At 41.5% G+C, this 27112-nt stretch overlaps 1 protein-coding gene across 1 annotated transcript in view; it reads right to left on the bottom strand.

Moving 5' to 3' along the window:
• Positions 1–27112, bottom strand: part of CHST8 (carbohydrate sulfotransferase 8) — a 183256-nt gene that overhangs the window by 121093 nt on the left and 35051 nt on the right. The window contains exon 2 of the mRNA XM_086758211.1: positions 15528–15751. Within this exon, the coding sequence (XP_086614337.1) occupies positions 15528–15636 (109 nt within the window). The 5' untranslated portion in view covers positions 15637–15751. The remainder of the gene's footprint in view (positions 1–15527; positions 15752–27112) is intronic.

The following is a 27112-nucleotide window of genomic DNA, read 5'->3' on the forward strand; positions in this document are numbered from 1 at the left end:
AGCTAGAATAACTGCTGTGAATCTCTGTTCCCATGATATACAGGCTGTTCACCGTTTTTTATTGTACTTCATAGTTCCCTGAATTAACTTAATTGTGAGTTGGGTGCTCAGACTCCTGAAGGTATGCTGTCTTGGATTGGTACTCTTTCCAGTTACCACAATTAAATCTCAATTAAAACAATGAAACAAAGCAATTATCAATCCTTCAAAATTATTATTATACTTTTTCAGAAAAAAAAAAGGTATTTGTATTTTTAGCAGCCTACATTACTCTTGTTTCCCTTATTCTTCCCCGAAGCCCAGGATACAGTTTCTCAGTAGCTCTTTCAATTACAAGTATCGGTATTATGATTCTTTGTCATGCTTTGTATTTTGTTATCCCAAGACTTTAAATCTCTTCCTTTTAGACTCTATGTTATCTTTAACATCTGTATAACAAAAGTGCTGCAAAAGCTATTGGAGAAAGATCGGTCTGTCTGACAACATCATTCTTTGCAGCGTGTTGGAGTTTGAATAGAGGCTACCAGCTCGGTTGTATGAAGTAGCATTCTCTTTAACAAAGGAGGATAAGCATCAGAAGCATCTGGGGAAAACCACTGATTCAAAGTGCTGCACTTTGAATATGAATTTTAACCAGTAATAAGAAAAAAGCAGAGTATCATGTTTAGTAAGCAGAGTTCAACTCTATTGAAGCAGGGGAGCTGGAGGAACTGATAAGTATTTGGGACACAATCCAAAGCAAGTCAATGGAAACGTTCCTAGTGACTTCTGTGGTCTTTGAATAAAGTTTTCTGAAGCACTGATGTACATGGAATCTTCATCTGCATTAGGAGCTAATGTAGTAATTGAGCAAATTACCTATTTATGTGTATGAGTGGATAAAGCAATCCTAGAGAGATCTGTGCGCCCATTGCACCAAAAGGTTGAAAGCAGAGGTGTCATTGGAACCTGCTGAGACTGACCATGGATGCTTTTGGGTGTTGAAGCGGGAAGGCTCTAGCTTGCCCGTAGGATTGCTAGATATGTCCCCATCCAGTCATACTCACTTCTGTAAGGGCTTGTGCTGGTGTCTGGGCAGAGGGACAGTGGCTGAGCCGAGGAAGAGCAGCTTAGAGGATGAGATTGCCATCAGCTGCAGCAGAGGCTATGTGTGTTACTTCTGTATCCTTTTTTGGGGAAGTTGAATTTTAAAGCAAGCTGGTGATTCTGAAGCATTGCTTATTTCCCCAGATACATCTTTCCCTTTCAGTTGTTTCAGATATACAAATAAATGTTAGAAGAAGAGATCTGAAAGATGTACGTTTGCAAAGAGGGTTAAATGTGGTTGCCATGAGCAGCTGGAGGGTATCTAATGCGCTACTTCTGTGTCTGGCCCCCGTGGAATTGCACACAGCGCTGCTCACTCCTGGGGCGATGGATGAGCGGTACAGGTAGCCACAGGGAGGGGAAGAGGAAAGCTACATCAAGAGTAATCCTCAAAAGTTCCCAGAGTAAAGACAAAACAAATACTGTGTGGCTTCCGAAGAAATGCAGTGCTGGGTTTTTCCCCCTTGCAGCTGAGTGAGGCTGCACAAAGAGCCATTACGTGCAGGCACATTTACTGCTGGCCCTGCTCCTGCGCTGGCCCTGTGAGATAATGCAAGTTTGCAGCTTTGTGGTTATTTGTATCTAGTGTAGAGCACTCATAATATTACACACTCAGGAAGGACTCTCTTACTTCAGTCTCCTGTTGGAGAGAGCATTTCTGTTTTGTAGCTGAAACCCAATGCGTTAGGTGCACTTCTGGTAATTATACCCTAAAAACAGCAGTTTCAACCTTCATTAATTCTGTGAGCCTCTAAAATTATTCTGTGGACATACGGACTTATTGAGGTCTGCTAGGTGTAGGCTTACTTTTCTTACTTTTTGGACCTTTTAGTTACCCTAAAAGCAATCCATGAACTTCCAGGGGTCCACAGACCCCACTGACTTATTGACAGCACTAAAGTGGTTGTGGAGAAGCAGAAAAGCTGTGCTCACCGATCAGCTCCACAGTGTTTCTGAGCATCCAGCATCTGGGCTGGTTTTACAAAAGTAAAGTTGACAAATGTACCTATGAGAGCGCTGTACAGGACTGTTTATGCATTGCCTCTAGAGTAGAATTTTGCTGGGGAGAATCCCTATATTGCACCTTCAGGCTGTAGGTAAACAACATTACTAGCTAGAAGCTGCTGAATTTTAAGCGTAAGGTTTAATTCCCGTGGTTTGTACACATTGCATGGTAATGTTTTGTTGTGGGAAATCGTATCTACCAAACCTCTATGTGACATATACGGGGCATCATTTTGTTTGCCACGTCCAGCAGAAAAGCAGCTGTCACAATTTTCCGTTTTGTTGCCTCCAAATAACCTTTCCAAATGCTAATTTCTTTGTAGTGCATTCTCCAGAAATTTTCAATAGGCCAGCATAACCAGCATGTCATTTGCAGGTTTTCTTTCTTTTTGAAGCATCTGAGCTGGACTTTTTTCATAGTGAAATTGAGACCTAATTTACCACCCGTATTATTCTAATCACAGCAACAGCTTTCGGCTTCCATATTGTGTAATCGTGCTTTCATATTAGTCAAAACCAGTTTATATCTGGTAAACTTGTGATAATTTTTTTCTTTAGTTTCCAACAGTTATTTAATTGTCTTGTTAACACGGATCATTTGATTTTATATCAGATTAAACTGCAGTCTCGATGGTTCATTTTTGCAATATGCTGTGTCGACAGAAAGGTACAGAGAATCCAAATAGGTATCTTATTAAATGCAGATTTTATTAGCATATCATGTTAATACTCTTTTCAGTTCAATAAATTTGTGTGGCACTTAAAAAACTATTAACTTCTCTATAAAGCTTTGGATAAACATTTTGAAGTTCCATGTTGGAGATCATTAGTTTTCATAGACACGTGTATGCAGGTTTTTTGCTTTTGGCTTTTGTAAACAGGCACTGGTGGGAGGTGCCGCCTCAACCGTAGTGCGGTGCTTGGTGCCTTGTCCTGCAACAGAGTTCATGGTGGTGGAATTGGGGATGGATTCTTTGCTATACATGTTTTAGGAGAAAAAAAGACGTTCTTTGGCAGTGATTGCTTTGTTTAGGACTATAATTCTTGAGGAAGGGATTATATCTTTACTGTAATAAAATTCTCTAACTAAATACAAGTCACATTTTGTACATCCCTCACTTCCTATCAGGTAGGCCCCCAAAAGACCCATTCATTGCTCTTGCATCGCAGGAAGCAGGGAAGCGAGCTCGACACGGCAGGAGAACAAGTTGTATTTAATGTCGTGTCTAAAAGAGAGTGATCGTTTACTTTATAAATATTAGGTTTCCTTTGAAATGCCACTTTAGTAGACTAGGTCAACATTTTGAATTGGTAGCTAAACTAAAAAAGAAGCTGGGAAAATAATACATTGAAGGGGTTTTTTACCTGCTGCAATGTCTCTGACCTTTCAGTGTGGATCATTTTGTTTAATCCAGAATATTTCATTCTGGTTTTGGTTTTCTTCTTTTTTTTCTTTTTTTTTTTTTTTTTTTTTCCCCAAGAAATAAAATTTAGCAAAATTTAGATTTGAAATATATTTGTTTAGAAAGATCATTTTTGATGGATATGTTTGCTGTCCAGTGGGAACAGTGAGAAAGCTTCCCCTGGACTACAAAGAGCATTATCAGATGGCAGTGCCCTGGGGTATTGATTGAATATATGCCGTAGTGCTGGTAGATAAGCTTGAGTGGTATTTGTTTAAAACTCTGATTTATCAGGGCCAGCCGGTGACACGAGCTATTTGGCATTTACACACTGCAGTCCTGATACAGCCTTGCTGGGTAACATGCTACCTGCAAAATGTTTCAATAGCTTTTGAGGGTTCATTTTTAAAAACAGAGTTCAATGTGTTAAGTCCAGGAATAAAGAATAAAACTAGCAAAGTTTGTTTTTTTTTTTTTTTCCCCTTAGTATACATAACCTACAAGATAGATTTGATTTAAAGAAAGATTTTGTATTGCCTTTGCCACCTCTGAGAATCCTGCTGGTATCAGCGGTCTTGTCCAGTGGCATTTGACACTGACACTGCAGTGGCCCATGTGAGGGTGGAGAAGCTTCCAGTCTGCTTTTATGACTACTTCTACGCGGAGGGATAAAACCCCTATCATCTTTAGGACCCAATCTTGTCCAGAGAATTGTGCAATTATTAAACCTGTTGCAGAGAAAAGGAACCAGCAAAATCAATCAGCTCTCTTTGTGGTCCCGTTAGGCAGTAGCCAGGCCTGCTGGAAAGGGAGAGGGGGCATTTTAGCTCCAGAAATTGAAATAGCACAGAGGGGTAATAAAGCTTGAAAACGTAGTGTAGAACTGTTCCCATATATTTTGCACACGTTTTCTGCCTGACCTAGGCACCCCCCCGGGTGGCTCTGAACTGTTGGGCCTGGCTTCAGCACATGCTGCCCAGGACCAACGTGGTGGCAATGTGAACAATGTGCTGTGTGCTGTATTACGGCAACTGGGTGCTATGATGCCTTCTGCCCACGATACTGTCAGACCGCGTTGCTTTTCAGCTGGCAGAGGGACAGTGGTTTTTGTGTGCGGCAGCAGCCCTGACAGGAGTCAACAGTCGTTCTACCCCATGCCTGCAATCTGCTGTCCAGCAGTGAGTTTGACTGTGAAATCTGTAGTTATTAGTCAATACCAATTTTCTTCTCCTTGTGACAGGAGCATTATCGGAGAAACAACTTGTGGATCTTCTCATTCCGTGTCTAAAAACCCTGCTTGGGCACCCGCACCTGGGTTCCCATTTCCCCTGCAGGTGCCCAGCAGCTGAGCCGCAGCTGTGGGGAAGGTGGACACAGTGCAGCTATGCGTTCAAGAAATCTTTGTTTTGTGAAATTCCTGCCAAAGAATGTTTTCAGCTCACCAGATAAAAGAAACAAAGACAGATTAATGCAACTAGACTAAGAAAATGCAGTTGTTATGTGCAGCAGATCTAATGAGTGCTTTGTTTGGGGAGCAAAGTCAAAGTGAGGAAACAGAACTGCTGTTTCCCAAGGTAAGCCTCTACCTCTGGGCACCTTCTCCAGTGAGGCAGGAGATGGTAAATATTTTGTTGCTATCAGGACCAGTGTTGCTGTGCTTGCTTCTGATTCCTCTAAATGACTACAAGAAGATGGTTTGTCTTGCTAATTAGAGCTGCTTTCATGGCAAACAGAGTTTCTCTTGGAATATTAACAATTTGCCCTTCGCTTGAATGTTTTTAGAGCATCAATGGTTGGTTGCTAAAAGGACAGAAATTCAGAAACGTTTAATTAATGAATATTAAAATATTCAGAACTCTTGAAATGCTATCTCAGCAGTTCTTTGTGAAACATCTTCCGTTATAATCAAATTACTATTTATTTGTGGTGGTGTGGAGGGCTGTGATCAAAGTGGCTGAATGCTGTAAAAATGCCTATAAACACACGCACCCTTCTGAACTCAGTAGGAGCCAGCATTTGACTCACACTCCCTAATTTGAGGAATTTGAAATCTAATTAACTTCAAATTGCCACAAAAATATAGAAGATCAAGGGACAGAAGGTTACCCTGGCTACTCAAGGTGGAGACAGAGCTGGAAGCAGCACGTTTGGATGAGGGAGGTGAGGATGGCAGTGTGCTGTCTGCCATGGCCCCAAGAGAGGCTACAGGTGGATCAGTCCTGCTCCCCAGGCTGCGTCATGCAAGACATTTAAAAGTCAGGTTTTTTCCCTACACAAAACCAGAAGAAAATAACAAAAAAATACAGTGAGGGCGATGCTGCAGAAGTTTCTCCCCAAAGCCTCGAAGTAAAGGGGACAGGAGGCGCTGAGATGACAGCTGTGTGCTGAGAGTACTGCTGCTGATCTGCTCAGGATGATCCAGAGCGAAAAGGAAAATCTCCTTCACACTTGGAAGGGACTGTGGGGATGGCACAATCAAGCACAATTCAGCCTTTGAAGTTGAAGGGGAAAAAGAGTGAAAGTTACTCGTCTGTACTGTAGGTCTCTGATTTGTAATCTGTGATTTCATGGAGGAAAGAAACTGTGTCACTGAACTCCTTTTAGGAACTGTGTCCTTGGCTTATTAACTTGCTTTATGTGTTGTCCAATTTCAGAGGGGGAAAGGGCTGCGTTTGTGCGTGGGTGGTATTATTTTTGGCATTGTCTTAGTTAATTATTATCTACTGAAACATCACCTAGGAGATATTCTTTCTCTGTCATGCAGCTTGATACTTCATGCAGTAAAAGGTAACTCTTCCATAGTTCATTAAATTGTGTTGTGGTGAACTTATCTCCACTGGGTCTCAATTAAGAAGTGAAGCCAGTGCCTTGAGAGGAAAAGGCAAAGAACAATCAGAATATACTGAATATATAATTTGATCTCTGGAAACAAGCAAGAGGAATAATATGGTGTGCAAGTGTGTAGACATTAAGAGCATTTTATGTCTCAAAGATTCCTTACTACTTCCCTTGTCTCCATTTTAGCACCCCTGGGAACTTCAGTCATACTGATTCTGGGCCCGTTGTCTGTTAACATGAATTATAAAACTGCAGTAAATTTTCTGCTACATTCTAATTTAATTCAACATTTGGTTATTTTCCTTTTGAAAATGTTTAAAGTAGCTAGCAGAACTAGTCTCTCTGGATGTTTTTCTACAAAAAAACTCACAAAGCTCCTTTCGTTAAATAATTTCCAATGTGAAGAACAGAAAAGGAAGTTATCTCAACTTTTGTTTCTCAGATCTCCTTTCCTACCATTCTTTGTGTGCTGCACACATCTTTTTTTTTGTTTGTTTTTCTCCCATTTACATGCATTTCTTTCCTAATGCTGCTGTTATAATAGTTTAAAAAGATCTGTTCATTTTGTTTTTCTCCTACAAAATATAAATCATCCCAAGAAGCATTCTGCAGGTATTGGTGAAATATGCTACTGGAACAGGCAGTGACATGACTGGTTTTAACATACAGCACTGAACAAATCATCAGTATATAGGTGTTAGACAATACCTGACTTCGTACATTCTTCAGTAACTTAATTCCCTTCAATAGCATGAGAATGAACAGCTCATAAATGCAGAATAATTGGAACTTTAATTAGGTAGTGATTTAAGGATGCTTCCTATTTACAAGGTAATAACATCTCTTGAGCTAAATGAATGGAGGGTCAGGTTTCAATTTAACAGCTTATAAAAAAACCCCAGTTGATTGGTTTCCACTATTAATCTTGGCTGTTCACAGTATCTGAGTGAACTTGGCGGCTGAGGTGCTGATGTTTATTTTGGGCATGTGAATGATATCTTGGCCATGCTTAAGTGCTCACCAAAGTCTTCAGGATGAGTTTTAAAGAATTACAGTGAACTACAATAAAGTCTCAATGAATACAGAATTGCTTTTCTATGGCATAAAACTCATGGTAACTACCTGCAGGTGTATACATTTACCTTTGTGACTATCTGAATACAAGCCTTTTCGTTTTTTTACAATGGAGTAGTGAGAGGGATTTGTTTCCTTATATGAGATAGGCATCATCATGTTTTTCCTAGCAGCTGCTTGCACAATTACGAGAACCCAATTAAAGCTGCATTCAGTTCACACAGAGCGGCAGTGATTGCTGTCTATAATTTCTCCTGTGGTTTGACTTACGGGCATTAAGCTGTGCAGAACTTTATTAACAAATAAAGTCAAGTCAAACAAGTCAAGAAAAAAATGCAACAAGCTGGAAACTGGTATGTAGGTATCTTGGCCATTGTGCACTACCTACAGCTTGAGAAAAGGAGTCTCCCCTGCCACCCCTCTCAAACAGCCACTCTCAAATGACCAGTTTCCTCTGTTTAGCCCAGTGCTTTCTGTCCTCCTGGCCATCAGGATAAGTATTTGTGTGTCTCCTCTGCTTCCGTGTCAGTCACGCTGACTGCAGCAAGTGCCGGCCATCCGAAGGCTCCTGTGAATTCAAGTCTAAAATATTCTAAATCCACATATACCTTTGTTTGTCCCAAGCATTTTCTGTGCCGTTGTTACAGAAAGCTCAGCACTGCCAATCATTATGTCAAATGGAAGGACAAAGGTAAAGGGATCAGAATAGAGAAGGAACCAGGGCCCTGGAGCACAGGCGCCTTCTTGAAGGATGAGGAATTTCACTCACAACCAGCTTTTTTTTTCCCCCTGAGGCTGTTCAGTTCCCACTGCTCCATAAAGGTACTTGATGTCCCTTGATTTCCTCGCAGCCTGTGTAACTCTCCTCGTGTATGCACATACATGATCGGCAGCACAGCATGTTTGGCTTTCATCATTCAGGGATGCCCCAAGTCTGTAAACACTGATCTCTTGGCTAATGTGCTACAAAGAGCAAAACATCAGACATGCAGTCTCTGCAAAGATTTTTATGAGAAAATGTGTGGTTTCCAACTAAAAAGCAAGAACAGAAGCCCCCAAAGACTCAATTTCTGTAAGTATGAACAGGCAGTGGATAGTGATTCTGAAAAAAGAGGGAAAGAGCATCTCTGAATTGCCCTGATGTGCAGAAGTGGCAATGGAGGAAGGGCCTGGCTGAAGCATTTTTCCCCTTAATCATCACATAGGTCTCCTGAAGTGGCTGAGACCAAAAAAGGACAAAGATGGGACTTAATTTTACAAGATGTAGAATATTCTGTCCCTTACACAGCAGAGCCCTTCAGGCATTGGAGCAGAGCTAACAGTTGAGCCACTTAGTTGATACTGAGGCGCTGAAGTTTTGGTGCTGATACACAGCGCAAGCCATAGTAGAGAAGAAAGCCGCCTTTGATTTCAAGCTTCACTAGAATCATGAGAGGAAAATTAATATTTACTAAATGACAAAGCATGGTATTGCTGGAGAGAGGAAGTTTTGGTTAAGCTTTTAGGGGAACATTAATAACTTTGAGAAGTGGAAATACATGTTATAAATATATTTTAAATGGCATAAACTTTAGAAAATCTGGGAAGTATTTTAAACTTACGTAAGCTCCTTGATGTGGTATCAATTTTTAAAAATCAAGCAAACTGAATGATAGCTGACATATGGAAGGAGGCTTTCTAATACTGACACATTTCCTATGAAAAATTCAATATAGCCTTATATTTAGAATAAATGTTTTGAGGTGAAATGAAAGTCTGCTGATCAACTTTTGCACATTTCTGTAATGCCTCTGCGAATTTCCAGGGGAATCTGAGAAGCATCCAGGCTTGTTCTCTGGGAATATACTTTCATAAAGCTGCCACAATGAGAGTCTTCCGACATATCACAGTGCAGTGGAGTTTTGCCTGTGATATGTTGCCAAGCACCATAAACGAATGCAGCTCCGAGATGGCAGGTCACTTTTTATTTTGCCAGATGCAACAAAGAAGTGTCAACTTCTGACAGGTTTTAAAAGTAGGCTTTAAAAGAAATATCAAACCTTTTTTTTTTTTTTTTTTTTTTTTTTTTAAACCAGTCAATATCTGAGAAGAAATGCTCACAGGAAAAGGGAGGATAGGGAAATTTGTGGAAGTGGAAGCTGCACTATGTGAGTGATTTAGTACGACATCACTCTGGTTTTATGCTGTAAATACATTTGGGACTAGGTGACATGGACTTTATGCCATCAAATAAATGGGCAGGGGATCTGGTTCAGTCATCTGAAGTGTGTGCACCACTGCAGTGGGATTATAACTGTATTTTGTGATAATCTCACAGTTTGGTTTGGTCTTGCATTTTTGTTGTAGGATCTCGCAGTCCTTAGGTACCTTGAATCCCCTGCAGAGAACCCCTTTTATAACAGAAAATGGAAATATTTAGCAGGTGAATTGCCTGATTTGACAGTACAGCACAATCTATGAGCAGTAGAGCAGGGCAGGAACAAACCACCGTAGCTTTGGATCCCAGTGCCACAGTCTGACACCGAAGTGCTCCAGCTCCTGTGAATCACCTGCTGATGGTCAGCAGGAAATAGTGGTCCTATAAATGCTGGCCCGTGATGCTGTAGCTTAAGAGCTGTATTTGCTTTAATAGGCTTTAGGCTAAAGCATGATAACAGAAACTAAAAAAAAAAAAAAAAAAGGAAAAAAAAAGTGGCACTCTCATAATACTATGTCATAAATAAATGCTGTATTTTTTCATAAGCTGCCAAGGATATGGCGTAGTCATGAAAGCAGGGAAAAAGCATTGTAGGAGGCAACATTACTTGTGATATAACAGCTTATACATGATTGCTTTCAGCACTAGATGCATTTCTTTTGAATGGGTTTGCACTGGCAGTGTGGTGTAGAGTTTCCTTTGTGATCATCTGGGCAGTGTTTGATCCTCCTTGTAGCAGTGGACTTGATGAAGTCATTGCCAGCACTTCTTTCCAATGTAAAAAATAACCGGTTCACGTTCACAGTCACTCTAAACCACAACCATTTCAAGCAACAGAAAGGGGAGTATCATACTCGTAAGACCACATTTCCCTTATAAGGCCCTTGCCTCAGCAGACAGGGAAATAGATATTTTTCTTTTCGTCACAGTAACTGCGGACTGTTGGGAACTAGTCTGTGCATAGGGAAGTTCTTTGCTGGCAGAAGTTCTGCTAAAGAAAACTCAGAGGATGCAACTGCAGAGGGTTCATCCACTCTTGACTTTGTGGAAGCCACCCTTACACAAATAACAGTGTGCTGCCTCTGCTTGAAAAGCGTATCGGCGAGCCCACTCCGTTCCACTACAGTCACCGGATTCTTTTGTTCATGATGTTTGCTGATGCTGTTAGTTGAGAAGCAGATTAAATGGCTCCCAGTTTATAAAGAGAAGTAAGTTGCAAATTATAGGAAAATTACTTCTGAAATTATATATCAATGCTAGTTCATTTTCAATTGTATTTATAAAAAGTTGCAGTACGACAAACAAGCCGTACATTGTGCACTAGGATGGTATTATGGAAATGTACAGCTAAAATGGAGATGTGCATAGGACTGTAATTTGTGAGTAACAAGGTGTATGTGCCCTGAATAAGTAAGAAAATTTCAGTATAGCTATAATACTGGTATTTGTTCTAAGGCTACTGCCGTATACAGTAAGATTTCTGCACTGTGGCTCCCTTGTGCCGTCAGGTTTGCAATAGCATTTGCGTGTCAGCCCTTCAGGCTGTTCTCTCCTTCCTCCCCCTCCTCCCCATCGCACCCTTAGTAAAGCAGAAAATAAGGATTATGACAGCATTATGTTGGAAACTGGTAGATGAGGTAAGGACAGCAATCACTGCAGAATCTCAGTCAGATGAGTTTCAGGCTTGGTTATATTCATACTTTACTTTCAAATTCTAACGTAGTCAGAGTGCAAAGACATTTCCATTCTATTTTCATCGTGTTTCACCCTTTTGGATCTTTCACAACTGGCATCCTTTGAGGTCTATTTTCCACCTTTTACCAGCTCCCAGAGGAGCGTGTGTCCATATATGTTCATCTAAAAAGTTCTAACTGAAAACTCTTACAGGTTTGTGAATTCAGTAACCATATGGCAAAAACCCAATAATGTTTTCCCATGGACTTAATCACTATCTAGAGAGACATTTGCTACATGAATATAGGTGTAGAGGATAATATTTACCCTAGTTTTTGTGTCAAAGTCTCCTATTAGAAAAGCAGATACCATTTTAGACTATCCCTTCTCTTCTCTTCTGACTGAAGCCCATAGAGCATGTGCTCTTAAGTACAGCTGTAGATACTGTGTCCCTGGTGCAGCTCAGAAGCAGTGTTCCTGGTATTCATCACTTCACCTGGCCACCTGCTGTTCATGGCTACAGTCCTGTCTCTAGCCCATGGACTGGCTGGTCAGAAGTTTGTGGAGGCGTTTGAAATCCACCTGAGAGCGGTCAGGATGGATAGCATCCTCTAGACTCTTCTCACACGTGCTAATGTTGCTTGTCCAAGTTGCTCTCTCTCTTGTACCACCCCAATGCAGCTCTTGCAAATCCAAGTTCTCTGTGCTGTCCCTGATCTCATAAACTGCAGTGGACCTAGCCAAGGCTGTAAAGGCGCTCGTTAGCCATGTCAACTCTTCACTGTACACCCTGCGAGAGAAGGCGCAAGCTATGAAGCTGAAGAAGCCTCCTGCTAGGCACAGGGCTGGACAGGCCCCTTCCCCGCTGCTTTTGTCATGCCAGGACAAACACAGCGGTGGAATGGCTGCACATTCAGTTACTGTAAAGTTTTTGTATGTTTAATATTCTATCACAGACAGGAGATTTATACATTAAAGAGTCATTAGCGTTAGGATGGGGATATTTGTATTAAATTTTTCTTGTGTACCATTCTATGTGCAAAATGTGCTTGACTGACCCAAAACAAATCATTTGCTGTGTCTGTTTAAGAATAATGGCATGATTACTGCAGAAGCCAAGTTTTATGTGATTATACAGAGATAATTATTAGAAGAGCATTGTGTTTCTGTATGGTGTATGACTATCATTCGTACTATTTCTCAGCCCACACCCCGGCTTCATCCTGCATTCTCCATAGCAGTAGCACTCTTCATGGATGGTGAGAAAACAAGTGTCATAAGTGAGGTTATTGTCTCTTTAATGATCACAGGAATACCTACTGAATTTAATGTATTGGCTTGGGAAATCTGTTTTGCCCACCCTAAATGGCTGTCTGTCTTAAATATATCTGTTCAGAGTGGTGTGCATTATATAAATAAAACTACACAGAGAGCATGTTTGTCAATCAGCAAAAAAGGCCCTACACCCGCTATCCCAGGCACAGACTTTGTAAGCATTGGTTTCCAACAGATAAATGTAATCAAGGTTTATATGCTCACAGAAGCCAACAGGATGGGATTGTTTCACTCGAAAGATCAGAAGAAAATTGTAACTAATGTTGTGGAAAATTACTTTGATATTGCTTTCTCAGTACAGCATCACAATTAGGTAGCAATGTGAAGCACAGGGAAAGAATAAATGAATAGTAACAAATCAACACAAACAGCTACTGTCAGGAGTACTTAGCTCAGTGAAAGTAATGTAAGCATTACTTAAAGTTTTGTGACTGTGGATTTTATACTGGTTTAAGTAGTACATCAAGGTCTCACCATCATGCTTGCTAGGACTAAAACAACCAAGAACAATTTCCGGAACAGACAGATAAAACTGAAGTACCAAAGTGTTTTTATTAATCTTCTTTCATAAGTTGCACTGTCTTAAATTAAAGATGACTGAACATACTAACAATGATAAAACGTCCTTTTGGACAATGCAAAATTATCTTGCACTGCTTTGGAGTGGAAAATAAACATTACTGACTTTTCTCTAGCCTTCCTGATGAGATTCCAGTGTCTGGCAAATACATTTTACTACATAGCAACTCCATGGGAAATACAAAAGCAAAGGCTAATCCAATAAAACAATAAAACTTTGCCATGCAGAATCTGTTGTCCTAAGTAGCTTAATGACACATGCATTTGTTCAATTCTATTCAGGGAGCAATCAGACAAGCAAATTACAGCAATATCCGATCTCCGTTCGAAACAGGCTCTTTTAAGAAGAAACTCTGAGCAGTGGAAGGGAAGGATCCTCCTCATCACACCAAAAATGCTGCTTGTGATTGACAGATTTTCACAGGAGACTGTCTAGAGATGAAATATGCCTACCTTTCTTTTTAATGAAATGAGTGGATATTTTTTCCTGTGTCCTAATATGGTTTAGTGATAACTGATATAATTTTCAGAAGCAGGGGATGAGAGGAGTTTCTGATTCCACCGGGAGTGGAAAGCACTTAATGCCCATGAAAATCAGCCAAACAGAAATACGAGTAATTGTATTGAGCACCTTTTACTCAAGGGCATGGTCTGGTTCCTATTAACATAAATAGTAATTGAATGTGGGAATTGAGCAATTGGTTACACACCTTTGGCAGTAACTGCATCGTTGGGATGTTCATGTTTCAGCTGTGCAGAACCCTACCCATGGCAATCGAGTTTCCCTGCTGCGGGTAGGCACTCTGTTCAAACTCACTTTTATTGAAATGTGCTTGGGCACCCCCTTCTACAGTTATATCGCTCTCAAAAATCACTTCACAGTGTACTGCAATCAGCAGTCGGCATTCAGGAGGTTTGTGGCAGAGAGAACAGAGGTACAACAGGTCAAGACGAGGGACTAATAATGAAAAAATGGAGAAGAAATTGCACTGATTTTGACACACCACTAGAATTTCCTTCTCTTTCAGGAACAAAGAATTAACTTTTCAATGTAAAGTTACACATTCTAAGATGCGCTAGAGTGCTGCCTGCATTTGCTGTCCATGTCTTTCCCCTCACCCCCCATCTATTGGCCAATTTCAGTCAAATACAGACAGTACTGCTAGTTTTAATCTGTAAGCTTTTTTTTCGCGTCTAAGTATACAAAAATAAATTGCAAAAGCACTGAAGGGACTGGTTAGTTTTCTACTTTGCACAACACTGATGATTCATTATTTCTACAGTTTCAGCTGAGTGGCTGCTTTCAAAATTGATGTGCAGTGGGACTAAATAATAAACATACTAAAGTATAGATTGTTTAGTGACATGGAAATAAACAATAAACCTGGACAGAGAAATTAGCACTTAATGTAATTATTTAAGAGTTCTCTGTGTTAGGGTTCAGCTCTTTTGAAAATCTTCGTAATGCTTTAAAATATACACAGTCATGTTCATTGTACAATGAAGATGTCGATCGAATAGACTTTTTATAAAGCATCTGTTTAGTCAAAGGAGGATTTCGGTGCATATGAGAGCAAACATAGTGACCAAACCTTGGCACACAGGGGCATTATTATGAGCTGGAGTAATTGCACTGGCATTTGTCTAGGGTCTAAACCAGCCTTCCTTACAGCTTTAATCAGAGAAGGCAACTGGAAAAAAATCAAGAGATCTCATGCTTTTTCATACTTCTTGCGTGCCCCTCCTTTAAAAGGAAACCACTATTTCAGCCCATAGTTTTCCAGTTCTCAGTTGATGTGGTCTTGGTGATCACCACAGTTTAAAGTTAGTAGCACAGGAAGATGGTGTGTGTATGAATGAAAGTTATGAGAAGTTTAATGGAAGTTAAGCACATTAAGGGAATGCATCCCAAAGTATTTTATGTTTCTTGCATGACTCATTTATGCATCTCTTATTTTGCATCTCCATGACACATTGAATACCATATACAGGCAAAGGTAGATTCAGAGGAATGTATTTGCAGAAACTGAACTTTGGGCAAAATTGCTCATTTTTGTATTTATAGTAGTATAGCTGTAGCAGAAGTTGGTCTCAGCTTTAGCAGAAAATTAACTCCATTCAGCTGAACCCTGAGCACCTTGGCAAAGATCCCTGCATAATCAGTTAATTTGTTCTTAGAACTGTTTTTTAAGCAAACTCCTCCTTTTTTTTTTAAGTAGCCTTCATTTAAAAAATTACATACCTTTGTTGAGACAACCTCTGTGAAATACGTAAAACATGTTGGGATATAAGCACGAACTGTTGAACATGAGTCAAATAGAAATAGGAATGCTAACCTGGTGTCTGCTGATGAACTATTTCTTCTGGATCCTGCAGGTGAATGAAGACAACAAGCCCAGCTGCTCCAAACAGCAAGATGAAGGAGAACATACATGTCAGCCTCATAATTAGTGTTCTCAGATCAGTCAGATTCTCGCCCAGGAAAAGGACTGCACGCGATCTCCAGGACACTCTTCACTCATAGTCTTGTCCTCTCATCTGGAAGTCTGGTGTAATACATCTACGAGAGGTAAAAAACCAAACCCCTAAAACTTAACATATAGAACACTTATTTTTTCAATGCACATTAGTAGATTTAAGTATTTGTTTAGACCAAATAGGTTATTTCTTTAGTATTTCTTTAGTATAGTTAATTGCAGTCATCCAGTCAATTTCTGCCCCATCAGTTTGTCTTTAATTGTATGTCACTGTGTTTAACATCTTGAAAAAACAATGCAGAATATTGCTAAAAAGTGCAGTTTGGGAAAAATGGTCATGCTACAGCTGTAATTTGCACAGAAACCCCTCTTAATAGTTTGCGTGCTTCAAGTGAAATGTGTCACTTTTTATTTTTCACTGGTTAAACAATATGAAAAGCATAAAGTGAGATAATGTGGGGGAAGTGATAGCAAGAGCTGCACCTTGCATGTCAAACATAGGGAGAAGGATGAACAACTGGCAGCTACCTGCTTCTCCCTTGATAAAACCAGTCCAACTAAACTGGTGCATGACAGGACACCACGCCGCCCATTGGAAAAGCTCTGCAGGTGCATTGATTTCCAAGGGAAATGCTGCTCACAGTGCTTGGACCTCCTTTTACTGGCTTGTAGAAAACATGCGAAAAGAGAGGGTGGGGAGCCAGTGGGCTGTCTCTGCGGCAGCAATGAGCTTGGCTGCCTCTCCTCCTGTGGGAACTCTCAGTGCGTTTCTGGGCTCAGTTCTGCGCATTCTTGCACTATGTGCCATCCCAGGGGAATGGCAGCAGCCCTGTCCCAGCTGGGCACCTCGTGTGTCATTCTAAACCCCTTGCTGAGCACAGCCCTAAGGCAAATACTTCACTTTAAGCCCATGAATAGTCCCGCTGGAACCAGTGTCAGTTCTGGTAAGATACTAAGAAGTGAAAAAAATAAAAGAATAAGAACCAGAAGGGAAAACAATTAGCGGTGCCACGTGGCTTTATTAATTAAAATAAATACTTTTCCCACACAACTGTGCTGGTCCTGCATTTTTCAATAACACGAACTGGTTCCCAAAAATGTAACTGGATTTCTTACCAGCAAATTATTGAACACAAGGGCTCAGGCTGGAGATCAGCAACAGGTTGCAGGGATGGTGATCACTTTGCTTTTCTCTCATTGTAAACGTGACCTGATCTAAAGGAAGGTTTTTGAAGATGGTCTTTGTTTACAAAGGAAGTTTTAAGTATAGAAAGACTGTATAACGTTAGTTTGCAGGGAGGATGGGTTGTGGAATGATGATGATGCAAAGTAGTTACGCCAGAAAAAGTCTTTAAAGGTTTGTTCTCAATGTGCCTGGAATATTTGGTGTCAGGGCCAACTTGTTTGCTTTTCGTTCTTTCCCTAGCAGGGAAAAGGCACCAAAGAAGAACAGTAGTTACGTAGTCGTGATGAAGTAATTTCTGTAACTCTGCTTGGTAAGGTTATTTAATGGCAACTGTGTTTATTCAGTGTGCAAAGCAGCTGGAGCTTCAGGCCAGAAACACTGGTGGACGCTTGTATCTGAAATGAATGCAGAGCACTAAGTTCTCTCTATACGTAGGCGAATTCAGATTTATTTTCTGTTAAAATTATGGCAGACATTAACTGTGTTTTTTTTTTTTTCACCTTAAACCTTTCTCACCTCTTTAAAAGTAAATCTAAAAGAAAATGTTAAGTTTTTAGCTCTAGCAAAGTCAATCTTTAAGGGTCCTTGTGCAAGTCCATCTGTGCCTGTTGTGTGCATGTGTATGTAGTATGGATGGACTTTCTGCAAATATATTTTTTTATGTGCATATTCTTAAGGGTCAAATACTAACTCTAGGGGAGTCAGATTATGGGAGGAAGATTAGCTTTCAAAGCAACTGTGTTACAGTTCAGAACACTGCTGTTATAATGGAACAGTTAGGGAACATGAACCGCCCTCTGTCCCGTTCACTACAGACTTTGTGCTCTGTAGTCAGTGGTTTGGATAAATGGGTACTTCAAGACAAATCTAAATGTGGCAAGGCTGGTACGACACCAAAATCACACCATCATTTTGTAAAACCGCCCAGTCAGAGCTTTCCAAGAATTGCATTTCATTACCTAATATAAACATTTCCCTTTTTGTAGCCTGTTTACGCTCTCTGCATACCCATGGGGCATAGGATGTTATACTCCAGTTATACAGGACAGGCGTGTGGCAAGTGTCTTGCCCAAGATTATACAGAAAGGCTGTGACAGAGCAGAGAGCTGAAGGGTCTCCCAGCCCCTGGGCTGGCGTCGGTGGCACTGCCCTTCTCTGCTGGGAATGCCCCGGCAGCTGGTGGGATGGAGAACTGGCAAGGAACGCATGATCATAATTTGAGAGAGAGCAGCTTAAAAACATCCACTCCCAAATAACAAAGGTTTTATATTTGCTTAACACTGAGTTTTAAGGTCATTTTTTTGCATGAATTATACCCTTGAGCAAACATGGGTTTCTAAAACAATTATTAGTAGCTTAAAATGCTAAACCATTTTCCCTGGTTTTGATTTGTTGAAATGTTTTTGTTTGAAGTAGAGGCAGCATAAAGAAAGCAGATCCCTAGCCAGTTTTTAATTAGTCTGAGAAATGCTACAGTAGCAGTTTGTAACAGTTATAATGTTTACATTATTCCACATCCTATAGGACAGCTGCATTCAGGATCACATAGCCCTTTAGGTGAGACATTACAGTATCTTTGGGGCACCTCAAGATGCAATGATAAGGAAAGCTAGGTGAAGGTCTATATTGAAAGAAGAAAAGGCCAGATGTGCTTAACTCTAAAGAAAGACTGCTGCGTATTGCCTGTTGCCATTGCACGTCTTTGCAAGCAGTGAATACAGAGGGAGTCCAAGAAGGAAAAAGAAAGAGAACCCCTTTCCTCTCAACAAAACGCAAACTTCAGAGATCTTTAAATTATGAGTCTAGGTTTTTCCCCCTCCCTATTCTCCTGTAATTATTTTTTCAATCAGTTGACTTTAATTAACGTGTCCTAGGAGAGCAAAGCTGGTGAATGGGAACGGCTGTTTTATCCATGCTGTGCCTGTGCTTCTAGAGCCCTCCCAGGCTGGTTGTTGAGTTACCGGAGCAGAGGAACTCTCAAAGCAGTTAGCACTGACTGACAAATGCGAACCAAGTATCCTCATTAAGGAAACATTTGAAAATATTGTTTACACTCAGATAATGTCATTTTAAAGATGGATGAGAAAAAAAAAACCTACAAAAAATCTTAGTGGAGCATCAGCTAACAGCTTCTTCAGGCAATACCTCCTCAGGCGTGCAAGGGAGAGGGATGCTGTATGTGGGAGCTGTGGATTGATCCATGCACCTGGGAGGCAGAATTTGGACGAATCCACAGCCTTCAGCTTACACTTCGGATTTGCAGTCACATACTTTGACTGTGCTCCTCACAATGGGCAATAACATATTTTTATAATTCTTATTAGTATTACTGAGAGTACAAGAAGATAAGGTTGCAAGCAGCTTCCAATCTAAACTCCATTTTCAGCTGCCCTGAACTTATTAAACAGATGGAGAGCAATTCACTAGAACGTGCAATAATGAATTGAAACATCTAACTTTTAATTTATTCTTCCTTTTTACATTTCTGTGGTGGATAAAACTCCTAGATATCAATATACGTTTTTCTAAGCTTTCCCATTACCATGGTATGTGAATGCTCTGCCCTTGAAAGCAGCAGAAGTATGCGTATACGCGGATAATAATTAGCACTCAGACAGCACTTTCCAGTTCAAAGACATTCATTAATCACCACAGTAGTCCTATGAATTGTGAAGTGAGGAGGTATTAGCATCAGGTAGAAGAATAGGTGTTGCATCATTAAAGCAAGCCTTTTAAGGAAAAAGATGTAGTTTTAGGTAAAAACCATCCAAATATATTTGTGGAAAATATTTGAATGTTATAGCAGAATTCTCAGGCACCAAATCTTTTATTTACAAACACAGAAGCAGGACTAATTCCCCCTTGCTCCCAAGCAGTACTGAAAGACAGTGCAAACCAGTATGATGGGAAAGATTTATTTAAATCTTTTGACAACAGTAGCACTGAAAGTAGTGCTTTGTAGGTCTGCTTTTTTGCAGTCACCACCTGGAAGTCTAATGGCCGAACATTTTTCCTGTGAGCAATTTGGTGTTATGATAATGGATCAGTCCAAGAAAGACAAAGAGAGTTTTCTACCAACGTCTCTGCTGTTTGATTCCTCGTCTGCAATGGGTCAGGCAGGCTGCACTCAGGGTTGTGTCTGGCAGTGCATGGCTGTTTGTTCATTCATGAGTTTTGTGGAGGTGACATTCTCTCCCTTCTCTGCTAACAAGTCTGTGTGAAGAATGGCATTGATGAGATAATAATCTAAGGGCATGACCTAATTCTTAGGTAGAAACTGAAGGGATTGCCTTTGGTCCATCTAGAACTGGATCTTTCCCTAACAGTAGCCACGTTTATGCTTCAAAGGAAAGTAAAAAAAAAAACCTTGCAGAGCAAAGTGGTAGGATAACTTGCCCCCAGAAAACGGTCTGTTGATCTTTAGTTGAGGTCACCTTCTTTTTCTGTGGGTAGCGTTACCTGAGACGAGCTGTCTTAGGAAAACATGATGTTAGGGTATGCAGCCTTCACAGTGCTACCAACAATTGCTTTCCAAGAGCTTGGTCGCTCGCAAAGATCAGGAGGGACGAGGCACAAGATAGCTGCAGCCCCTCATTTCTCTCTGTTGGCTGCTCAGAGAGACCCTGTGGAACCCAAGCTAGTTGACTCTGTGCAATTGGGTGCCAGTTCGCCTTCGCTGCCCCGGTTAGATGGTGACCAGCCCAGCTACATTAGCCTGAGGATGAAAGGAACTGTACCAAGATGAGAACAGAAGAGGTTCTTTTCGTGTGTGGAACCAGAGGAAGAGAAGGACCAAGGTGGGCCAGAGACCTCATTGGGCACCTGCCCGCTGCAGGGCACCTTCACACTCTCCCTCCTGGGGCTTCACTGCAAGGTGCCGATGCCGCTCCCAGTGAATCAAGGAACTCAAACTAATGGCAGCATCAGATCTATATTACCATATACATCAGCAAGTCAACAAAACACCCGCTTTGTTTGCAAACATCTACTGATTGCTAAATTGGACAATTACAAATCACCTATGAATGAATGTAAATGTGTGTTCATGTGTGCATGGTAAACTTCATTTCTCATGCTGCACGAGCTTTAGCTGATAGGCTGCTGGTTTACAGTGGAGCCAAAGCCCACTGTTTATTCAAAGGAGGGCAGCGTATGCAGGTATCTCTGCCTTCTGAAAGCAGGGATTTATGTGTTCCCACTTGGCACTTTGTGTGCTGTTAAATAACCAGGTACTAAGCTACAGAGGTTAGCTGGGGCGCGGGCAAACTGGGACGTCTCCATGGTGCTCTGGAGCTCTCTGTGGATGCACCAGTCCATGCAGTGCCATACGGGCTCTCTGTTTGGAGAAATGTGGTGCTGCACAGGCACAGCCTCAGCGGTGTCTTTTATCTTTGCCAAGCTGTCCCCAGTTAATGGCATGCATTGACTGGTAGTATTGCCAGTTCAGAGAGACATGTTTATAAATGCAGAAATATTTGTATAAGTCGGCCTTTACCTGATAGAAATGAAAACTACACGTTAAATTTCAGGACTCCCATAGCTGATCTGGGGAAGTTTAACTGTGAGCTGTTGGCAGCTGGGAGCTGTGATAGGTTTTTGTCTTCTGCTGGATTTTGTTTTGCACATGCTGAAAGAGTGTCATAATGGAGCACTTACTTTATGTGTTATTAAGATAATTTTACTTAGATTGTGTAATGTAGTTAGAGAGTGGGACAGCAACTGTAGGCAGTTAACTGAATAGAAAAAAAAAGGAATACTATTATGACAAGAATATTAGAAAAAGATTTTCTATTATTACTGAAATGATCCCTTATAGATACATTAGCTGTGTTTCTATGAGTTGTTGTGTTGGTTTGTGTGGCAAGATTTTGGCAGCAGAGGGGCTACAGGAGTGGCTTCTGTGAGAAGCTGCTGGAAGCTTCCCCCATGTCCAACACAGCCAATGCCAGCCGGCTCCAACACAGACCCACTGCTGGCTGGGGCCAAGCCCATCAGCAACAGTGGTAGCACCTCTGGGATAATGTAGTTAAGAAGAGGGAAAAGTCGCTGCACAACAGCAATTGCATCTGGAGATAGGAGTGAGCATATGCAAGAGGAACAGCCCTGCAGACACCCAGGTCAGTGAAGAAGGAGGAGGAGGAGATGCTCCAGGCGCTGGAGCGGAGATTCCTCTGCAGCCTGTGGTGAGGCAATTTGTCCCCCTGCAGCCCATGGAGGCCCATGGAGGAGCAGAGATCCACCTGCAGCCTGTGGAGGACCCCACGCGGGGGCAGGCAGATGCCTGAAGGAGGCTGTGGCCCCATGGGAAGTCCCCGCTGGAGCAGGCTCCTGCAGGACCTGTGGACCCGTGGAAAGAGGAGCCTATGCTGGAGCAGGTTTGCTAGCAGGAGCTGTGGCCCTGTGGGGGACCCACGCTGGAGCAGTCTTTTCCTGAAGAACTGCACCCTGTGTAAGGGACCCACTCTGGAGCAGTTTGTGAAGAACTACAGCCGGTGGGAAGGACTCACGTTGGAGAAGCTCGTGGAGAGCTGTCTCCTGTGGGAGGGACCCCACGCTGGAGCAGGGGAAGAATGTGAGGAGTCCTCCCCCTGAGGAGGAAGGAGCAACAGAGCCAACTGACCATAATCCCCATTCCCCATCCCCCTGCACTGCTGGAGGGGAGGAGGCAGAGAAAACTGGGAGTAAAGTTGAGCCCGAGAAGAAGGGAGAGGTAGGGGGAAGGTGTTTTAAGAGTTAGTTTCTATTTATCATTACTCTACTCTGATTTGATTTGTAATAAATTAAACTAATTTCCCCAAGCTGAGTCTCTTTTGCCAGTGATGGTAACTGGTGAGTGATCTCTCCCTGTCCTTATCTTGACCCAGCAGCCTTTCGTTGTGTTTTCTGTCCCCTGTCCAGCTGAGGAGGGGGAGTGATGGAGCGGAGCAGCTTTGGTGGGCACCTGGCATCCAGCCAGGGTCAACCCACCACAGTTATGCGAACAACGGCTGCTTCTCTTCTCTGAAGCTGAGCCAAGCATGCATTTCCTTGCTTCAGAGCACTTACAGAGACAAAAGGCCTTCAAACACAGGGCACTAAGTTTTCCCATCAGTCAAATGTCCACTCTCTGCTTAGCCCTGACTTCTAGATCAGGCTTCTCATGACATTTACAGAAGAAAAAGGATTTGTAAACATTATTCATATTCACCAGTAAAACTAATTTTTTGTAGCGGTTCTACGAATGCAGGCACTGTACTAGAGGTGGAGATATTAAAAGTCGTATTATTCTGTAGCCGTCAGTACTTCTTGGAAATAGGAAATGCAAATGAATCCCAAGTATTATGCCCCAAATCCTCTGGCTTCTTTAGCACAGAAGAAGTAGGAAACTATTAATCCTGTGGCTGCTTCCATTCACTAAACGTTCATCTTTGGTTGCTGGATTTTCTGTCACTATATTGTTGCTCATGTATCAATAGGACAAAAACTTTTATTTTTCCTGGGATTTGGAAAGAACGCATTTGGTTCCAGCTGATATTTCAAATCAAAACATTTTGTCTGGCTTACTTCAACTTCATATGTAATTATGTTTTTCTTTGTGTAATAACAAAAAATAAGTATTTTGAAGAAGGGTGAAATAAGAAATTTTAAGTGGAATCTGTTCAAAATGCCGTGCCCCTGAAATCTTCCAAAAAATATTTTTTGAAGAAAATCTGGATTCTTATTTTTCCTTCATATGGGGAAAAGAATTAAATCTGCTTTGATGAAATAATGAGTGAAGTTAAAGGTTCCTCTGAGTCCTGACAAATCCTTGGAAATCAGATGTTACATACTTGAATGGAGAGAGGTGGCACAGCCTTCCTGCCTCTCTGTAATACCAGCCCACGTCCGAAGGATGACGGTGAACCATCTTCCCCCAGGTAGCTCGAATGGGTCCGTCCTGAGCCACCTGCCAGCGCTGCCAGATGCACGGAGCAGTTTAGCAGTTTGAATTCAAGAAGTGAAAGCACACCTGCCTTGTGTGATTTTATGCAGCACTACTTTGAGCTCTCAGTTTTCCTAAGAACCACTTGCAGGGGCAGGAACTGGTGCCTGGGTGAATCGACCTGCTGCCCTGCCTATGAGCTAGCACCTCCTCTTCCCTGCAGCTTAATTAGTCTCGTCTGTGTCTCAGCAATCCTGAATGAACACGCTGAGCTGACCACCCATGTTACATGCCACCCAGCGCACCCCATCAGCGTTGTAGGAAATTAAGCAGAACTTACTGCCTTTTAACAGCTCTATTCTCCAGTCACTGATGTCGTTATGTGTCTTGGCTTTCAGCCTCTCCTCCAGTTATGCAGAATAGGGATTTCTCAAAATGAAGCGAATTCTGAAAATTACAGCATCCTCTTTTGCTCACATACACATGTGAGGAAGCAAAGAGTGGGGAAGAGGGCGTTTAGAGGCTTTCTCTTATTCTGGTGGAAACTTTTGTCGGGTATCACTGGGCCCAGTTCTACTCTTTTATGTATACCAGTTTTGTCCTTTGGACCTGCACGCGGCTAGAAGGTATATTAATCCCTATAATGTGCCAAAACTTGAATTTTGGCATAACTGCACAAAGCTGTGATGCTGTTTTATGTGGCTGAAGTCAGAGTGATAACGCATGACCGCTTTTTCCCATTCCAGCCCCCCCCCCAGCAAAGCTGCTAAAACTGCTCCTCTCATTTCCATCACATATTGCAATAGGAAGCGGGCACTTCTGGTTTCCACTTTCATCTACAATTTAAGACCAAAAGGGACAGCACTCAGTAAACAACCAAAATAATCCTTTCAAAGTCGAGAAGATTTCTTTCCTATCTTTCTGGGTGCAAATTGTAGTGGGAGTCATGTGTTACTAATCTCCTCAGTACTGCAGCAGGTCCTTAGCAAGTTAATACGCACACCTCTCCAGAATCCTCGAGGGGTTATACTGCTATTCCGAAGCTAAAATATAATCTCTAAAGCAGTTTGCATTTGAAATTAAAAAAAAAAATTCTTTACTTTGTTTCAAATTAACATCTCACAGGAGCTGTACAGTGACAGTGTAAATAGTGAGTGTCAATAATGAACTTGTCCAGCTTTCTTCCACACCCGAGCGGAAGGCACACAATTTGCACAGCAGATCTCATGTGTAGGCAGTGCAGCCCTCCTAGGCTCTGCCTGGCAACAGAATTTATAGGGGTATTGTCCCACTTACAAAATTTCATACAGAAAATGGTGCTGAATGCAGTGAACTCTATTGTAAAATACAGTGGAAAGGTTCCTAGTTTTTCAGATGCCTACTTGGTTCTAGTTAGAGCCTGGTCTGAAATGCTTCCCTCTCCCTCCACTTGCTTCAAACTCTCTTCTATTTAAAGTAATTATCATATTTTCAAAGGGTTTTTTAGATGACTGCACCATCGTATGACAGTGGTCGTTGCACATCTCTGAAATGCTCATCTTCAGTTGTCCTGAAGGTGCTTCATTTGTCTCTTCTGTAGATTTCCTGGCTATTCCGAATAAAAACACCGCCATTCACACACCTGGAGTAAGCTGGACTTCCACAGGTTCCAAACAAGTAATTATCCCAGACACATTCCCTCCTTCATGTAAGCGGGAAGCAAATGTGCTTTTCTAAATTAATTTTTCAGTGCAGTTTTAGATGTGATAAGAAGAAAAAGATGACAGAACTGAAAGATTTTATGAGCTGCTTTTATATAGATATTCTTATATATATATATATACACACACACATTTGTATATAAACTTAAACAATATGTTCCTAGCCATTGGGTGAAAGTTCTATTTATATACCAAACCTCTTGTCATTGTGAGATTTTAAATGCTTTTTTATAACAGCAGTTTTGAGTAGCTGTATGTATACATATGTCTGGGGCTCTGTCCTCCAACGTTATGGCTTAACTCTGTACCATACGTAACACGGTGCATGTAATACAGTGTGGAGCTTCAGGATTCCTCAGTGCTGTTTCCTTTTCCTAAAAGACAAAATTATCTGAAGTGGAGATCCTTGTCTGGGAGTCGTAAGCAAGCAAGAAAAACAGGAAAACCATGAAATGGTCCCTGTAAGCTAGGAATTAAAAACCTTTGTCACAAGTGAGGGTGGTTTTAATTCTGCACTTGAGGAAACAAAACACAGCAACATTTCTGCAAAAGCAGAAAGCAAGCAACCTCCCAGCGCACACTGTGTCTGGTTCATTGTGATGCTACTATGGTTACTTCAGGAAGGAGAAAATAGCCCTCATAACCTTGAAATGGAACATTTTGTTGTGACAGTGGAGTGGGTTCCTTTATTGACTTGAGCAACTTTTGTAATGTATACATCTGACTGTTTTCACCTAATACTGGCTTTCAATCCTTCCAGCCATGATGACTGATTTGTTTATTGAAATTTTACAAATTATTTCTCCCTAATGGAAGATCACCATCTGTTTGTTCAAGGTACTTTTTCACTTAGACTATGCCCGTATGTCAGAGAAGTTATTTTCTCTTGTTCTTGATTTGGCCAGTTGAAACCTAGCAGCTACCTGAAAGGAGATATTCTATAAGTAGATCTAGTTGGAAAACTAATTTTTTTTCTTCTTTAAAATGCCGCTTACATTTTTTTCCAGCTAAAAATTTCCCCCAGTATATATTGCAAAGCAAGCTAAAACAAGTATTTGCATTCTATTTTGAAGTGCAATTTCTAAACAAAATGAAATAGAATTTTTGTTTTTAATTCAGTTGTCATGTTACTGCAGCACATAAAGGGAAGCTGCACTGAGTGCTGAAGGGTCAGGTGGCTGGGTGTGCAGTGGTGTAGCTGTGTCATGCCACATCTGGATGGGCTGGCAGGTCTGCAGCAGGGACTGAGCCCCTCCAGCTCACATGCTGTGTGGCACCAAAGGGAAGAAGCCCTTCTGCAAGCTGAGAGATCTCCTAGGTGTGTATTAGGGAAGAGAAATACCTGAGGGCTTTGCCATCACTTAAGGAGAAGGGGTCACATGGTTCTGTGTAATGATGAGTGAGGGAAGGCACATCTGGGAGCTGGTGGAGTTGCAGAGGGGCAGAGCTGTGAGGTGGTCAGGAGTTTCCTTGGGAAGCAAGCCGAGGGTTTGCAGTAGATGGTGCCTGTTCAAAGGCAGCATGCGGGTGTGTTTATCAAGATTATACTGGAGCATTGCTTACATTGTGTGGTGAGCATCGGCCATACCCTTGTACTCCTCGGCTTCTGAACGTTTTGCATTTTGGCAAGGTCAGCTTTGGGGAAGGGATGCAATAC

The sequence above is a fragment of the Chlamydotis macqueenii genome, chromosome 13 (genome assembly GCF_036417535.1).
Source record: "Chlamydotis macqueenii isolate bChlMac1 chromosome 13, bChlMac1.mat, whole genome shotgun sequence".
Taxonomy (NCBI): domain Eukaryota; kingdom Metazoa; phylum Chordata; class Aves; order Otidiformes; family Otididae; genus Chlamydotis; species Chlamydotis macqueenii.